Raw genomic sequence first — 17,795 nt, 5'->3', positions numbered from 1 at the left:
TGGTTATAGATCCTATTTGTTATAGATGCCTATAGGGGTAATGTTTATTATTTTCCATTTCCTTTGTGAATTTTGAATATTTTAATTGCTCCCCCAATTGATTTAATAAAAAAAATCCAAGTACTTGCTTGAAACTGAAAAAAAAGAAACTTTGATTTTAGATTTTGATGATTAGAATGATTTTGTAATTAAAGGATTAGCTTGAAATGTGAAATATGAAGCAAAAGATTGATGATGTATTATTTTTGCAAAGAAAGTTGGAAGTTATTTCTCTCTCTCTTTCATTCTACTGTCTTTTCTTATTTTTCTAATTTTTGTTTCTCCTATGTTTTTATCTTATAATGAAATTTAATAAAAATGTATTTTAAAAAATCCATCTTAGGAAAAGGAACACACACACACATACAATACACATGTATATACCACCAGACAAACTTATGTAACAGTTAAGTCTGCTGGACCCTGTGAATTAATTTTGTAATCTTGTTGAAACATACGTATTTGTATTTCTATTGACATTTTGTTTTATTTTCTTTTTAATATTTGGCTGCAAATTATCTGGAGTTTTTTGCTGTTTTATTGTTATTGTTAGTCACCGAAAGTCATTTGTTTGAGATGGACAGCCATGTATTGTAAATTATTGATTGAACAATAAATAAATACTACTTTCAGGATTACTAACATATAACAGATAGAAGCACCCAATTGACTGGGGCCAATTCTGAGAAAATGTTACGGTTAGTGCTTAAATAGAAGCTGCTAGAAAATCCAGGACTGCTGGGATGTTTTTTAAAAATCCTGGAAAAAGGAATGATAAACATTTCATACTGTGCCAAGGGAAGTTGGCCATGTGATTGCCAGAACACCTGGCACAGAGGATCCTCATTGTCTGCAGAAGTTATGCTGTACAAAGCCATCACAAATACAGAATTAGCACATCCTGAAAAGTCTGCATTGGGTGACTCAAATTTTTCACTGCTCTGTATGTCCATGAATCATCACAAAAGTGCCCAATTATTGATTTTGCAACTACAAATAACTTTAACGAGTAAGCAAAGTTGCAATTATGGAATTCACAAATAATGAGAATCAACTGTAGTGTTTACCTTTATAGATATTATCCAAACTGAGAAAACATTCAAATGTTTTTGAAATAATACAATCATTTTCAGATTGCTCCTATAAATTATGTGATACATTTAAGCGTTTTCCCAAAGCTTTGATCAAATTAATTTCTAACTTCAGAAAGGAGAGGAATTAGCTTTCCTGTAGCACAGAGTAACCATGGTGCCTTTTTCATCCTAATCCAATACTGAAGCCAGGATGTATTTAGTGGTAACTTATCTTAATGTGTCAGGAGAGTGACATACAGGGCTGACAAAGAGGGAAGGCAGGCTGGAGCGCCGTTGGTTGCGTGGAGAGGTGATATGCATGGGCAGGACACTCTCCAGGGCTTTGGAAAGCTTTTCACCAAAAGTTTCCTGCGGGGTAGTCCGAGGATAGGAAGAAGAAAGAGGTGCAGACAATGCTAACGGCAGGGTGGAAGGAGCACTGGGAGGGACCGGGAAGGGAAGGGAGGGGGAAAGAGTGGAAGCACAAACTGACATGCTACAACCATGTTGAGGCTAAAAAAAAACACAAAGAAATGAGCATAAATGACATGACTAATGAGCTGAAACTCAAGGAGATAATCATGGCAGAAGACTGATACTGATTGTAACAGATAGGGTTACGAAGAAACTTGACAGACATCACAAACAAAATTAATACATGCACCTTAGAGGTCTTCAGGTTTTCCTCTGACTATTAAATTCCACTAAAACTAAATCTACTACAAAATAGTTAGCAAACATCTGCTCCAAGTTCAGGATTCAGGATCTCCATTAGGATGTTGTGTTTAAGGGATCCATTAGAGGTATACTCTGTTTAGGCATAGAAAACAAGCTCTTAATGAAGAAGAGCTCTTTCTTCCAAGGGTTAACAATTAAATGTTAATATAACTGTCTCTAGTTATCTCCCCCCCTCTAAAATTGCACTTTTCTTCACTTCAGTTGATTCTTTTCGAACTGGAATGGCCTTCTAAACAATGCCTTGCCAGGATCTCTCTACAACTTTATTCGGCTAAGAATTATATGACACAAAATAATGATTCACATTATAACCTGCACATGTTCAGACTTTAAGATTAAAAACAAATTTGACAATTGAACAATATGGTAGAAGAGTTCATTAGAAAATAAAGATACTATAATCTGCTTACATTCCCAAAGTAGATGATAATTTACTTATTTTGTTGATTGAACCAACTTAGAGTTTTTAAAAAGTTATGTAGTAGCTCTTCCAGAAGCCAGTATCTTTTCTTCTCACCAAACATTTTTTAGGCTTTTTAATTATTTTCTTTCCACTGAGATTCCTTAAAACTGTAACTTCCAAAACAGACTGAATTACCCTTTTCCCCCTGGAAATCTATTTGTCATTTGAAACTGGCCTGTTCAGAAGAACTATTAACATACCCTTAGTATTATTTATGATTACTGAACCTTGAAGCAAGGCATGTGAAGACTGTTCAGTGGGTTAATGTTTAAAGAATATTTTTGAATGGAATTAGAGGAACTAAAATTATGTATGCCAAATTTAAAACTAAAATGTTGCATTTGGATTAAAAGGGCACAAAGCTTCATAAGTGCATTTGAAATGTATGGCAATGTTTCTCTTCTAGAAAAGGATTACCTTCTCTAACTACCTGCATCAATATGATATAAATGAATATATGATTATCCAAATGTTGCAATCTTTGGCTATGGGTCAGATTCTACAACCAGTTATAATTTTTGTCAGTACAGACTCCACAAGTAGCATTTTTTCATAAAAAAGTATAATGAGTAGAATAGGAGGTGAGAACTTCTAGAAGACCCCCCCAATGTCAGCTCTGAAAACCCAGCAGAGAAAGATACAAATTATAGGGTAACACAAATGAACACATGAAGTAGGAAAGGTAACTGTGCCCATAAGCAATTAAAAGGGAGCTATAAATAAACGGAGACATAAGGTTCACTTAAAACTGAAGTGGTTACATGCAGCATTCTATAATGGTTAATACTTCTTACCTTGTTTAGCTGCAATTAAAAACTTACAACACATTCACAAAACACGTGTTTTATAAATGTCATCATTTAGTCAGAAACTCCATCCCATGATTTTTATTCCACCCACAATTCAACAATGCTTGAACTTAACTATAGCTTCAAATACCTCTGTGTGTGCATTTATTGCCAGTAAGCAAATGTTTCACATTCAGTTCACTATGCTTCCTTTCAGAATTTTCCTATTTTAAAGCATTATTAGAGAAAGGCAAGCTACAGACTTGCACACACAGTTTTCTATATTATCTATGATCAACCTCAGACTGAAAACTTAAGGTCTAAACCCATCCAGGAAAATAGAACAAGATTCTAGGGTTCTTGCCATTCTGCTTAATTTTGTGCTTACCACTGTAGAGGTCTGGTATCCTCCAGGCTGTTGTGATTGCGGCTGGACAACAGGAACTGAATATCCTGAGGCTGGAAGTGTTGGAAGAGACTGTTCATGCTGGGAAGTGAAGGAAGTTGTCTGCTGGCTACTCAAACATGATTCACTAAAGAGAGATGAACCCTGGCCACTGTCAACTGTGCCATCAGCTATAAAACACAATGTACATATGATTTTTAGATACAGGTTCATAATTTCATGGCAAATTCAAGCCTCATAATTGCAAAGAATACACTCTCTCTCTCTTACCCAACACACTTCACTTAATATGATGAATGTGATGTGCTGAAGGAAGATAGCACATAGAAACTGAATTTGGATCCTCAGGCTGGATGTTGACATTGAAATGTTTACACTATTAAGTCTTATGTAATTATTACATTTTAAATACATTACTATAATTAAAATTACAAATATTATCCATAGTTCCTACTTCATTGCCATCAGGTGCTGTGGTGGAGCGTTACAGGAAGACAGAGGAATGGATGATGAGGCAACATGGCCCATGGAGGGAGGAGACTTGCAAACTTCCCTGAAAGCCTCTCCATTGATTTTGCTTGTAAGAAGCCAGCAAGGAAAGCAGCAATTGGCAATCACGTTATTTTGGGGTGCTGCAACTGTCATAATGCGCGAACCACTTGCCATTCTTTTTATTACTATTACTATAGTTTGCCACACTGTCAGCCAGATGTTTACATGGTATCTGGCATTTTTTGTCCACCTAGCAAGTCCTTCCCAAGGACCTGGGTGGAATAGGCAGATGTTATTCTTCGATGGCATTAAAGGTAGCATTGCAGGATACATATTATTACTACTATGGTTATTATTATTTCCTTCAAATCCTCCCAAATAAAAATAACAGCATAAGATTTCTGCCAGTGGGCATTTGAATTTTTAAAAATTTTTTGTTGCAATTCAAAAACAGACTGAGTATAGCAAGGAGATATACAATAACTCTCCAATAGTGATTCAACACTCTTCTTCAGCTCTGGGGGAATATTTTTAATTATAGTCTTTAGGCAAGTTTACTAGGAAATATTTTTACAATTTATTCCAATCGAATCAGAAAACAAACCCAGACACCGTGCCTTTTATATGTCAGGGACTTGACCTTAAAGAAGGCTGTTAAACCTTGAATCTTTCCTACCCTGTCAGAGCCAGTATGTTAGTGGAACTCAATATATACATGTCTGTTTCTGTGAACTGGTTATATGATGCCTTTGTTTTCTTTTGTATTGGACTATTTCAGAATTTGTGCTTCAGGTGATCCTTTTTATCTTGTTTTTTCTTTCTTTTTTTATTTTGATAAACTGGTTGTTAGTCACACAGAGTTATATAGTTATGCTGCTAGACCTACAGAATCTCACAGATAAGTTACCTGGGCAATAATAACTATTTTGTTTATGGTATAAATGTCTAGCTTAAGATCAGAAGTTGTATCAGGCTGTTTAGAGGTGACCTTCATGGACTTGGGAGATAACTGTAATTCGGAGGAAAATAACTGAGATATCAATGTGTAATTTCCTCTTTTGGTCGTCTTCTTGCTTATATAATTCTAGTGATTTATCTGCAATTTCCTTTAGCCTTTGTGTGTTGCTGAAGGATGCCAAGTAAGAAAAAAAAAATCATAGATTTTGTGGCTCTGACATAATTATAAAAGAACACACTGCTTTGGTTGGTAAACCATCATAAGAGAAGGGGAACAAATTAATTTTTCCTAGATGTGTCCATTCCCCAGCTGAATTAGTAATTTTTGCCAATCCAATGATATTTTAATACTAATACATTCTTCCAACAGTTAAACAATGCCAATATATAGATGGATATCTTGAGATGAAGTACACAGAGATGAAATTAAATTAACTGTGTAACTGGTAGAAGGAAATGCAAGAGTATAGTTATTAATAGCAAAGAAATGACTGTGGAATAGATCACAAATTGCTCATATACTAGATTCAAGTTAAATTTTAGCAGCAGAAGAAAGCCAACCAGTTTCCACAATATGGCCTTGAACATATGCCCATCATTTTCAAGGAGAACATCAGGAATCACTTTGATGTCCTAAACCTCATAGATTAGGGACCAGAGAAACTGTAGAATGGTTGTAAATAAACTGTTAAGGATGGATGTGAAAATCAACTGCCAAAGAACAAGAAACATAAAAAAGTACGCTCGAGGTGGAAATTGCCAAGAAGATAAATCAAAGCCAAAAAAATACAAAGATCTCAGAAACGAATTTAAAGCATTTCAGACAGAAGGGAAACAGCATTATAACATTTGTAAAGACAATGCAGATAGAGCAGATACAGAAAAGCAATGAAATATTTTTAAAAACTCAATTACTTCTATCTTAATATGTAAATTTCACATATTGTTTTGTTGTCTTATATTGTACAACAATTTCCCATTTATATTTGATCTGTCAAACAAATACAGTATTTCCTATTCAGTTCATTTAATGACTGTTCAAAATTACAATAGCACTGAAAAAAAACGACCTATGGTCGTTTTTCAAACTTATGAGCATTGCAGCATCCTCACGGTCACGTGATCATAATTCAGAAGTTTGGCAACTGGTATGTATTTTTGATGGTTGCAGTGGAATCATGTGAAGGTGACCTTTGTGAGCCAATGCCAGATTCACTTAACAACTATGTTACTAACTTAACAACTGTGGCAAGAAAGGTTGTAAAATGGGGCAAAATTCACTGAACAACTGTCTCACTCAGCAACAGAAATTTTAAACCGAATTGTAGCCATAAATCGAGGATTACATGTAAATAAGTTCCAGACAGTAGTAGATTAGGTTGGTTCTCTGGATATATGGATCAAGGAAGCTGACTATTTCTTGAAGTGAAGTTAAAAGTAATTTTGGGGAGATGAGAACAGGGAAACAGAGTCAGTCTAGAGATTAATCCTTAACCTGGACTCGGATGCAGGTTCGAATGTCCATCTTGGAAGATTTTTTAGGATCCGATTCTAACCAGTGATGCTAGAATGGCAGTGGCAGTCACAAATGTTTTAGATTAATTTAGACTCACATGCCACATGCTACGGATTTCCTTTTATATACTGGTAAGACAATTTTATATTCTGTATTTGGCTACATTGGAAAATAATTTAGTAGCTTCATCTTGTGAAGAATAGGACAGTGCTGAAGAGGGGATTTATGACCAGTCTTTGAAGTTCCTGCAGTCACATAAACAAAATTGGGGCACTTGGCAACCAGTTTGCACTTCCGGCCAATTGCAGCATCTGTGGTCATGTTATCGCCATTTGTGACGTTCTCAGCTGGCATCCCAGAAGCAAAGTCAGAAGATCACAAGTTGCCTCGGTAAGTGTCCTCCTAGCCAGCCTTTCTTTTCTTGCTCACAATGTACCTGGACTACTTGGTAATGTAGGTAGTATAGCATGTTTTCCCCAATGGAAAAAAAACACCTTTGAATTTTTTTTAAAAAAGTTCTCTTCTAAATAGAAGAAATTTGATCCCGCCCAGTCTGATGACATCACAATTTATGTGACTATGGAGAAAAAGAGTGGCTGATTAGATGACAATGGCAGCAACTGATTATGCCAATGTATAGTCCTCTCTGCTAGATATGAAACCAGCAATGGTGATTTGGCTTCTGTAGCAACCATTTTGTCCCTGCAGGAACCAGTATCTATTTCTGAACATAATAGCAAGGCAGAAACTGTATCCACAGTTACAAAAATTGATCATTAATCTCTAATGACAGCATAGCTTCCGCTATCCCCCGAAAAATGGAAGTTGGGCAACACATATAGAAAGTACTTACATAATACAGAAACACTGGGTTGCTGGAACTGAACCTGTTGGTGCTGATCTGCCTCGGGCTCCTCAGGTTCTACTTGGGTAGAAACAGAAGTTGAAGTGGTGGGAATGGCAGTGACACTAGTAGTAGGCACAGCCTGTTTTGTTCCTTGCTGGGCAGGCCCTGTTTGTGTTTTCTGTTCTGTCTGCTGCTTCTGATTGACTTCTTCTTGCTTTCTTTTCTCCTGTTCTTGCCTTACCAACTGACGCTGCTCTCTCTTTCGTTTAATCAAAGATACCCTATCCTTTATAGCTTTAGCCATTGTTTTGTGATCTCCTTCACAGACATACCCAGATTCAACCTGAAAGAAAAACAGTTCATACTATTAGACAATGGTGAATTACAATAAATACATTTATTTATCACATCTATATAGCCACCCATCTCACATAAAAGTGACTCTGGACAATTAAAAAAATAATGCATAAAAACATTCACAATGAAAAAAAAATAACTACCATGTTTCCCCAAAAATAAGACCCTGTCTTCTATTTTTTTGAACCCTGTAATAAGTGCTTGGCCTTATTGCCATGTGCTCAAAAGCCTGATTGGGCTTATTATCAGGGGATGTCTTATTTTGGGGGGGGAAACAGGGTATAAAAAGGCACACAAAACAGAAATGCATGGTATTAACTACCCCAAGACAGTCATTTCTAGAATGACACAACAAAAATGAAACGATCAGCTTCTCAGTTTTAAAGTAACATTCACTATTACAAGAATATTAGAAGAAAGTATTTGGTTTAAAAATTATTCATCATAGTATTCTCCCAAAATATTATGAGATCTTATCAAGGAAATAACTCGCTTGTGCAACTATAATAGTATAGCCACTATTGTTCACCCTCATAGGACAGCTGATCCACAGCTACCTGGAATGGAAGGAAAATCTAGATGCAGTGTTCTCTGTTTTATTAACAGGTAACCTACACTGAAGTCATAAAGTGAACTCAAACCAGGATGCTATTAAGATGTTTCAATTCGTTTTTAATTAAATGTTGGTGTTGGTGTATATTTAACCAGCTATTGTTTGAAGTACTGATTTCTATTTGTAATTTTGAAATGGAAGTTCCAAATGTGCTTTTTCCAAAAGGCAACTCATCCAAGAAACTTGCTCAGTTTTTAACTGACTGGTGGGGAATGGAAAGATTTATATTCTTTGCAGACATCCGGTCATTAGATTTCTGAGGGTCAATTGTTACTCTCTGAGTCAGTTAGTTACAACTGAAGAAGCTTCTTGGATGAGAAGGGGAAACATTTTGAAAGAAAAAACCTAAACAGTCCGATTGCTTTTTGGAAAAAGCACTTTTGGGACAACCATGACCTGGATGATTGAGAACCTCCATGAAATGAAAGGTTTATTATGTTGCTAATATTTATATTTCTGTTGTTTTAATGCTTCCTGCTCTGCAAACCATTTTGATTTGCTTTGGAAATTTTTAAAAAATGTCAAATATTTTATGTATGTAAACTTTAGAAATTACATCTAGAAACATCTGTCTCAGATTGATGGCAAAAAAAGTTTGCTAATTAATCTTATCCAGTGGAGAGAAAAAAAATATTTTGCTTAAAGTTCTGCCGGAACATGACAAGAAATGTTCTAAACTGCATTTTTTAAAAAAACAAGTGTTCAAGTGATTTGATTGCTTTTAACTAAGTAGGATATCATGATATTATACCTGAATACATGTCAACCATATCTGAAGTATTAAATATACACCAGAACTGGGCAATGTACAAAATGGAGAAAATCACTTTTAAGAAATGTGGCTGGTCTTGGCTAATGTAAATAGTTAGTATTCATTTCAAAGTTTTGCCAAACTGTATTGTTATTTGCCTATTTAAAATATTCTTGTATTAAATGGAGAGATATGGGTTTAGTTAAGAATTTTTGTGCATAATTCACTCATGAATTACTTTCTGTATTATTGTATCACTGCCTTTTAAAGTATTGAGTTTTGTAGTTATCAAAATACAAACGGACCAAACTGTATCCAAAACTCAAAAATATATACTTAGAGACAGATGCCTAATCCTTTATTGCTCACCATTTCTTGTGCTACATCCTCTGGAACATCTCTTTCCAAGTCAAAAGAAAATTCTATTGCTTCATTATCCTTGTATTTTCCTTTTAGCTTTTTGATGTCTTCAATTCGTAACCAGAGCTTAATAGCAATTTTCTCTCCATCATCTTCCTCCGCCAATTCTACCCGCACACCAGTTTCTTCCTGGAAGAATGCATGATTTAGGAGGTCCTTGATAGCATATCTGATAATTATAGAAAGAAGAGAACAAGTTACAATTTAGGGGATCCGTGAGTGAGATAACAGATTTAGGGACACAGAAGCAATGCAAATACAAAGATTATTCAAACTTTATCATTTGAACCAAACATATTTTCCTCCCAAATAAAATCTGAATTCTTATGCAAAGACAAATTGCATTAATGCCACTTTGTCCTCCAAAGAAAGGAAGAGCTTATTTTTGTAAAGATCTGAAGGAAACATCATTATGATACAATACTATAGTCAATGGATGAAGCAACAGATCTTTACTTAATTATTAAATGAAATGCTGTCAATACATTTTAATGCTTCACCCATTGTTTAAACAAGAGAGGACAAATTGGAAAGTTATGCCTTTTCTACAAAGAAAGTAATTAGTGCAACTTGGAAAAAAAACTATGGGTGTAATTTGACCTTGATTGAAAGAAACGTTAATGTGCGCAAAGTCAGTACCACATTCATATACTACACATTAAAGAAGCAGTCAATAAACTAGGACCTGTGGACAAATAAAGCCTACTGCCTGTTTTTGTACAGCCCATGAGCTAAGAAAGAACAGGTAGACAGATGGAGATCGCCAGGTCAGAGTTTTTATCTGTGTTCCCAGGGCAAGGGACAGGGCTGAATACCAGGGCATACTAGGTGGGCACTTCTCGGAAAATTCCTTGCTTGCAGCCTGGCACCATCCCAATGGCAGCTGCACTAAGCCTGAAGACACAGAGAGGTGGGATTTCGCCCTTTATTGAAAGAATTTGCCAACATTTGTACTAGAGTAGTGATGCATTACAGATTATCCGAAAGATTTTCAATCAAAACTGTCAATGCAGTCCATTTCTACTGCTCAATACAAGCAGAAGAACATTTACCTTTCATCTTTATTTTGACGAATGCATCCCTCAATTATTTCCTTCACTTCAGGAATAGCTACTTTATCAAAGCTGGCTGGCTTGACTCCCTGAAACAAAGAAGTAACACCAAACAAAGAAAGTCATTATCATATATTAGTTATCTTTATATATCTTATCTTATCTTATCTTATCTTATCTTATCTTATCTTATCTTATCTTATCTTATTTTATCTTATCCATCCATCCATCCATCCATCCATCTAGCTAGCTATCGCCTAGAATCCCTGGTCCCAAAAATGGCAGCTAGTTAGTTATTTTCAGGAAAACAACCCCTTGCCTATTATGCTGTGCTCTATTTATGTCCCTCACTATCTTTGAATGAACTTTTTTGCCTCTGAAAGTTTCTAATGGAGATTTTCACAGGCAATTGTTTTTATAGCAATTGTTTGTATGGGTCAGACAATACCAGGCCACTACTGTTTTTACGTGGCACACAAGCAAAGAGAGGACAGGTGGCCAGGCAGAAAATTGGCGGGCTCAAGCCTCAGTTGAACTCTCAGCTGAGCTTCCAGAGCAAAAAACAGAGCATTTCGATCATCATCACCATCCTATCCTTCATTAGTGGCTAGCCCCATCTAGAGCAGCTCATGATGCAAATTTAATTCAGAAGAAGTATTTTGAATCATCCGAATACAAGCATGGCAGATATCTGGATCATTAAAGCAACCATGTCACCTTCCAGCATCATGAGGCTGTCACCTACAGCTGCACACTCCTGGATATGGAAGTAGTTTCTGTAGTGAAATGCAGACCTAGTAACACTTGACATTCCCAAATGTTCCAAAAGTCACTTCCAAACTGAATCCAAAGCATTAGTTTCATTAAAGAGCAAAGGCCATTGGCATTATTATCTTGTGAACATATATTTTTTCATTATAGAACATGGACACTAATATAGCACATTTTTTGAATTAAATATGCAAATGTAATTAAAATTAAAGCTGTTCCCCAATTAAAATATAGTAAACGAGTTTTAATTCATTAAATCTACATACTATATTACTAAAATAATACGGTCATTTCTCCATGCTCTCAAAAGATGCCCCTACACACATAACATGTGCCATCACACAAGAACCATTCTTTCATCCTGTCAGTGAATGGAGAATTTCTTTTCTAACATGGTTTTTATTTATCTAAATTTTCCATGTTTAATCATCTATTAAAAAGTTTCTTAACAGGTGAAAAACACAGACCCAATTGAAAGATGTAGCTCCAGCTATAACATTCAAAACCACATACATATATAGAATATGAAAATTTTATATCTCTCAAAGAGTACCCAGCAACAGAAAAGAATATTTTGAATGGAGTCTTTCAAGTTGAAAAATGATTAGTATATAAACAAAGTTGCACAGCAAAAAGTTCAGATAATTTTCTGAAAATTATCTAAGTTATTATTGTTCAAGAATAACTTGTCTTACAAAAGTATACATAATCTAATACCAGAGGAATTAAAAACCACTAGACACCTACGTATTGTGCTCACTGGGCACATAAATAATGAAGTTAAGTTTTATATATTTTGCATATGTCATGCAAAGAGTTACTGGAGAAGATTTCCTTGTTTGGAAAAATTGAGGGCAATTAAAAAAAAACCCACAAGATGAAGCAAGTACAATTACTAATGGCATAAGCATGAGCTTAGCTTACTAGAACTCAAGAAGCCATTATTGATAGACAGTCCTGGTGAAATCCATTGTGTCATGAAGGTCAGATCTGACTGAATTGTAAACAATAAATTACCATCTAATCTTCATTCAACCATCTTCCCCATAGTCCTCCAAACTACTCGTTTTATTCAAACGAGTACCAACCTCCGAGTCTTATTTAGATATCTTTGTGAATTTCAGTTAACTCATATTCCACCAATTCCTTCACTTATTTATCTAGATTCACTTGATATAAGTCAATTATTTGTTTACACCGTTAGTAAGATTCAAGAATCAACATACACAGATGTAGGCTGAAATAGATAAGCGTACCACTTTTTCAAACAGGCAATACAGAAATACATCAGTCTACCTTTTCAGATTTAACATAAGGAAATGTGTAGTATTTCATGAAAACATATGTGCAAGTGTGCAGGCATGCAACAAGGCACTATAAATAACCCTTTACCACCCTGTCCCCTCCACACACACACACACACACACACACACACACACACTTTACAGATGCACATCTATAAGAACCCTAATTTTTTAAAAAAGTCAGCATTCTTGGAACAAGACAAAGGAATTCCAATACAAACCAGTTTTTAACATCTATGTCTTTCTGTCCATCTATAGATATAGATATGAAATTAAAAATCTAAGAAATATAATTTATATGACAACACTTTCTCTCACATGATAATCTCCCAGACTGAACATCTACTGCATTTGTTCAGTTCTTGCAAACATGTCAGCTGACAGTTACCTTTAAAATCCTATTTGATGTTTATTAAACTGTTATTTTAAAAAATCATAATGATCAAAGTATTTCTCTCTTGGATAGGCCTTAACTTTCCCACTGAATGTGTTGAAGACTGGTGGATGTATTTCTCTGCACTACATCCAAATCTTTTTTCATAACTGTTTATAATATGTTTACAGATAAATTGTTTTATCTGCAATCAAAATGAACTCCTACCAAATCAATGAAACAAAATATTCATTCTGCAGTAAAATGTCTTGTATATATTTAAAATGGGGATTAGCAGGTATTCTGATCTTTCTTTTTGCACAGGATGAATCTTTCTATTGCACACAGTTATAGTTAGAATTTAACCATACCTGCCTCACATGATATATGAGGAGTTGTCCTAGAACCCATTGAATCTACACAAATTACAACTTAACTTTATTCCTAAATTAACAACCTTCGCTGTAGAAGAACCAATATTCTGAACAATCCAGTTAGATGAAACAGCTAGAACAGTACAGATGATTGTAGTTGTATATTCTTGTAGCTTCAAACATTAAAGGCCTTCTATTGCACTCCAACATGAACTTAACATACCAAATTAGCCAGATCTTCAAAAAACATGTCTTAACATCTTTATGAAATCAATCTGCCTACGTAAGAACATTCCTATCCATATACAAACACTAAATCTTAAAAATAAGCATTGACATTATTAAGTATATATATATATATATAACCTGATAATTGTTCAAGTAGAGCCTGATTTAAGTAAGTATCTGTATGATTAAAATTCTTACCTCCTTAACACACTCCTTGTGAGAACAACAGAAACAGTGTGAATTTATGATGAGAAACACCGGACCAAAATCTCTCTTTGAAAAATCCATCAGGAAATACTATTATACAAAATGTGTACAAAAAACTGTTCTATTTGGAAAAGACTGTTAAATGTTACCCTTAACGCACAGCAGAAGGAAAGCACACATCGAGCTTTAAAGGAAACATATCCTCTTCATTTACAACTTTACTTTCCCTCATCCTGTGCAGTCTGTAGAAGTCAGAGCTCTGTTGAGAACACTGCTTTCACAGCCTAGGACCCTCGAGACAGAGAACACATCAGCCATGTCATGCAATATGTAAATCTGTTTACAGCTCCTCCCATTTGCTTTCCTGTAACTTCTTACAAAGTGGTAAGAAACTTGAACCAGTGCTATTCAATATACCGTATTATCATGCAGAAAGATAAACTAAACAGAAGAGAAAATGAAATATTTTTATTTCTTGAAAGATTACTTATCAGTTGTTTTGCAAACTTAGTAACAACAAGGGGGGAAAAAATCAGGTCACAGAATTCCTTTCCTATTCCATTCCCATTGCAATACTTTGCAAGATTTTACAATATATTTTATTCCATCCTAGAATAGAATAGAAATTAATAATTATATCAAATTATTGTTATGGTTATTGTTGTATTTGTCACTATTATTGTCACATTAGTTAACTTTCAGAGAATACAACTGAACTCTTACATTTGACAGAGTAGCTGTATCTAACAGTACTTTGAACTCAAATCATTTTGGGCAAAGAACTCCACACTGGTCTGCCATCAGCCTACTCTCTTCGGATGAAGAGAGCCACAGAAGAAGCATGGGGCCTTTCATACACATACACACACATACACACACACAATCTACATTCATTCTAACAGTCAAAAGAACCTGTTTTATTAAAAAACTGACCAAACAGAAAAGTGAAATAGATACATTTTTAAATTTTTAAAGAAGGCACAGAAAAAGCGTTGCTGCTGCTTTTCCATAATGTAAAGCTTTTAGTTAGACTAATTTTATTACATTTTGTGATAACTTCTGTAGTTTACTAGAGTGCTACCGCTTAATGTTATTACTGGATGATTAATTTGTCCTTTTAGAATTCTTCATCTATTATTTTTGTAAGACTTGTTCAAAACATCTGAGATGCAGAATGTATTTAAAGAACTGTTTGCTAGTATACCTAAATCATATCCATAACTACCTTATATATACACCATTACATACATAACATCATTACAGGAAGATGTACACCTGGTAGGACCCAGAAGAAGGGCCTTCTCTGTGGTGGCTCACTCTCTCTGGAACATCATTCTTTCAGAGATTAGAACAACCCCCACCCTAATTCTCTTCCAGAAGGTGCTGAAGACGTGGTTCTGCCAGCGGGCCTGGGGAACCCAGAGTGGGATGGAGCCCATTAAATGGCTCGTGTGATCGGCTGTTGCTGGGGCGGGAGGTGGGGGTCAGGGTGATTTTATTACATTAATTTGATTTTTTATGAGTTTTACTGTTTTTTAATTTTTATTTTTTTTTGTTTACATTTATACCCCGCCCTTCTCCGAAGACTCAGGGCGGCTTACAGTGTATAAGGCAATAGTCTCATTCTATTTGTATATTTTTACAAAGTCAACTTATTGCCACCCCAACAATCTGGGTCCTCATTTTACCTACCTTATAAAGGATGGAAGGCTGAGTCAACCTTGGGCCGGGCTCGAACCTGCAGTAATTGCAGGCTCTGTGTTCTTAATAACAGGCTTTACCAGCTTTACCAGCCTGAGCTAAACCGGCCCATTAAAAATGTGGTTTTTTAATATTCTGTAAGCCGCCTTGAGTCGCCATGGGCGAATAGGCAGCAATATAAATCTAATAAACAAATAAATAAACAAACAAACTATTATATATATACCAGTTGCAGTTTATCAATGGTATAATACACAACTGCTTGTATAAAATGTACATGGAGTAAACCTGTGTGTAAAATATCAGGAAAGTTATACAGGTAGTCCTCGACTTACAACCACAATTAAGCCCAACATTTATGTTGTTAAGTGAGACATTTGTTAAGTTAGTTTTGCTCCATTTTACGATTTTCTACAATTATTAAATGAATCACTGTAATTTGTTAAATTAGTAACACAGTTGTTAAATGAATCTGGCTTCCCCACTGACTTTGCCTGTCAGAAGGCTGCAAATATTCACAGGACCCCAGGACACTGTAACCATCATAAACAGTGTGGGTTTCAATTTTTTTTACTACCGGTTCTGTGGGCGTGGCTTGGTGGGTAAGGCAGGGGAAGGATACTGTAAAATCTCCATCCCCACCCTACTCCAGGGGACAGTTACTGCAAAATCCCCATTTCCTCCCAATCAGCTGGGGCCAGTCAGAATTTTTACTACCGGTTCTCTGAACTACTCAAAATTTCTACTACCAGTTCTCCAGAACTGGTCAGAACCTGCTGAATACCACCTCTGGTCATAAATATGAACCAGTTGCCAAGCATCTGCATTTTGATCACATGACCACGGGGATGCTGCAAAATGTATCATAAAAAATGGTGGTCATAAGTCACTTTTCAGTATCATTGTAACTTTGAATGGTAAAGGAACTGTTGTAAAATTGACGACTACCTTTAACAGTTGAGATAGTGCTCAGGATGTCTTCAAAACAAGAGACTTAAATATAGAGTCTGAAATGAATTTTATTGAGAATTACTTTAATCTTCTTTTAGACTATCATTAATTATGTTGGCCTATGAATTCCTGAGTCAAGCTGCACAAACAAAGTGCTTTTACAAGTCTACATTACTATTTTGCTAGGCTATTTTGGTGCTAGTTTGAACTAGATGCAGGCTGTTATAAACCATTAAAGGAATTTTTAAAAGAACCCATGATCCCAATGGAAAACAAAGTTGACCTTGCTTCCCTCCAACCCCAGGGCAATAACATGCAAGGCAGTTCATTTGCTCAATGCTCCTTGTGAAACACAAACTCCTATTATTAGCAACAAAGTCTGGGAGGCTTGCACATTTAATTCCTTCCTTTTGGGTCTATAGTGTGCCCTAATAAATACAGCTTTTAAATGCATTGTTTTTTAAAAATAAAAACAGCCTACTACTGCTCTTGTTCTGTTTATTCAAAATTAACATAATTTAGTTGCAAAGTTAACTTGCAGATGGTAAAGGTACCTTCTTTAATTAGCCATATTAGATTTTAAAACCACACTATGATATATTTTGCTGAATCTAATTATTCCATAAAGTGATATTGAAAACACATTTGTTCATTCGCGCGGGGCTGGCTTAAGTTTTTTCTTAAACTGCTTAAATTTTTAAATTCTAAATTCTACTCATGTTTTAAATTGGGGTTTTTAGATTTTAAATATTTTAATTTTTTCGGCCAATTGTATAATAAGTTTCTTAATTTAGTTTTTAATTGTACATTGTTTATGTTTTATCCTGGCTGTACACCGGCCTGAGTCCTTCGGGAGAAGGGCGGTCTAGAAATCCAATAAATAATAATAATAATAATAATAATAATAATAATAATAATAATAATAATAATAATAATAATAATAATAATTTTTTATGAAGTCAGTTTATGAAATATATTCCCTTCATTTTCATTCATTAGATAGTTACTGGCATTCATGTGAGCAAATATTCATGCCACTAACCAAAATCACATTAGATAATTTAAAAGATGTATAAGTATATTCTGTATGTCTGGGTTTTTTTAAAAAAATGCAAAAAATCAAATTAGAACAGATTTAGTATCTCCCTCCTCTGTCTTCCCTCTCCACAAACATACACATCCAATATAATCTCAGAATCACACTTACTCAGGAAGATGCTATTAGCGTTACTTGCAGTTTCCCTCTCAAAAGTGATTTTATTAAAGCATGCAGCAACTTTATTGCCATTTTCTGCAATTCTAGTTAGATGTGTCATCCATACATTTTTAAAAGATCAGTTAACTGCAATCACACTTTTAACACCTGTTCTAACT

At 35.0% G+C, this 17,795-nt stretch overlaps 1 protein-coding gene across 6 annotated transcripts in view; it reads right to left on the bottom strand.

Annotated features, from left to right (window-relative positions):
* WNK1 (WNK lysine deficient protein kinase 1) overlaps positions 1–17,795 on the bottom strand; it is a 128,799-nt gene that overhangs the window by 49,930 nt on the left and 61,074 nt on the right. For all 6 annotated transcript variants that reach the window (XM_058191389.1, XM_058191392.1, XM_058191390.1 and 3 more), the window contains 4 exons: positions 10,513–10,601; positions 9,410–9,629; positions 7,326–7,662; positions 3,490–3,677 (listed from right to left, as the gene is read on the bottom strand). In XM_058191389.1, coding sequence (XP_058047372.1) covers positions 3,490–3,677; positions 7,326–7,662; positions 9,410–9,629; positions 10,513–10,601 — 834 coding nt within the window. The remainder of the gene's footprint in view (positions 1–3,489; positions 3,678–7,325; positions 7,663–9,409; positions 9,630–10,512; positions 10,602–17,795) is intronic.

The sequence above is a fragment of the Ahaetulla prasina genome, chromosome 7 (assembly GCF_028640845.1).
Source record: "Ahaetulla prasina isolate Xishuangbanna chromosome 7, ASM2864084v1, whole genome shotgun sequence".
Taxonomy (NCBI): Eukaryota; Metazoa; Chordata; class Lepidosauria; order Squamata; family Colubridae; genus Ahaetulla; species Ahaetulla prasina.
This window is presented reverse-complemented; position numbering and strand designations above follow the sequence as displayed.